Source organism: Meleagris gallopavo, chromosome 1 (genome assembly GCF_000146605.3).
Source record: "Meleagris gallopavo isolate NT-WF06-2002-E0010 breed Aviagen turkey brand Nicholas breeding stock chromosome 1, Turkey_5.1, whole genome shotgun sequence".
NCBI lineage: Eukaryota > Metazoa > Chordata > Aves > Galliformes > Phasianidae > Meleagris > Meleagris gallopavo.
In genome coordinates, this window is record NC_015011.2 from 135,430,855 (window position 1) to 135,431,758 (window position 904).

Genomic DNA, 904 nt, shown 5'->3' on the forward strand with positions numbered 1-904 from the left:
CCTCTCCTCTTTGCCGGATGAAAATGTTGAGTCCTGCAAACGGAGAGCAGCTGCACCTCGTGAACTACGTGGAGGATTATCTGGACTCCATCGAGTCTCTGCCCTTCGATCTGCAGAGAAATGTCTCCTTGATGAGGGAAATCGACGCCAAATACCAAGGTAAGCGCTCTCCCTGCGTGCGTGTGTGCGGTGCGGGGCTGGGGGAGGGTTGTCTCTGCCTTTCTTCTCCCCGCAGCTGGGGCTCGGCTGTTCGTGCCCCCTGCGCTGCGGGGATGGCAGCCGTGTGCCGGGGGGCCGAGCCGCAACGCTGCCTCTTGTCACGGGGCGGAACAAAAGGTCCCCGGCTCCTCGTACGGAGCGAGGACTCCGCTTCGCCGTGCGAATCGCCGGCCGAGAAGGCGGGGGCAGGGAGCGGGGCGTGCGGGGCACAAAGGGGGGCCCTACGCCGCCGCGGGGAGGCTTCGGGGCTACGGAGGAAAGTGCCGCGCGGACGGCAAGGGAGAGATTACAGCACAACATAGAGGAATGTACAGTATTCATGATGGCTGGAGTAGGGGAGAGAGGCGGCCCATGGGGGGGCGGGCGGGCGGGAGCGGAGGGGGGTTAAACAGAGCGGGGGGCAGGGTGTGCTTTCTTCACTGAGCCCGGTGAGGCGGCCCCGCTGAGCGGGCGGGGGGGGCTGGGACCGGCGGGTGCGTGGTGTGTATGCCTGTGTGTGTGTGTGTGTGTGTGTACGGGGGTGGGGGTCGGCCGCGCTCACGGATGTGCCCAGCGCCGGGGTACCCCTCTCCTCCCCTTGGGGCACGCTGTACCCCTGCCCCACGGGCGGAGGGAGGGCAGGGCCGGGCCGGGCTGGGCTGGGGGTAGCTTTGTCACTCGCTCGCCGGTGTCCGCTCGGAAAGGG

At 67.4% G+C, this 904-nt stretch overlaps 1 protein-coding gene across 1 annotated transcript in view; it reads left to right on the top strand.

Moving 5' to 3' along the window:
- The first annotated feature begins 6 nt into the window (after positions 1-6).
- Positions 7-904, top strand: part of ING1 (inhibitor of growth family member 1) — a 5,628-nt gene continuing 4,730 nt past the window's right edge. Inside the window, exon 1 of the mRNA XM_010728585.3 lies at positions 7-159. Within this exon, the coding sequence (XP_010726887.1) occupies positions 18-159 (142 nt within the window). The 5' untranslated portion in view covers positions 7-17. The remainder of the gene's footprint in view (positions 160-904) is intronic.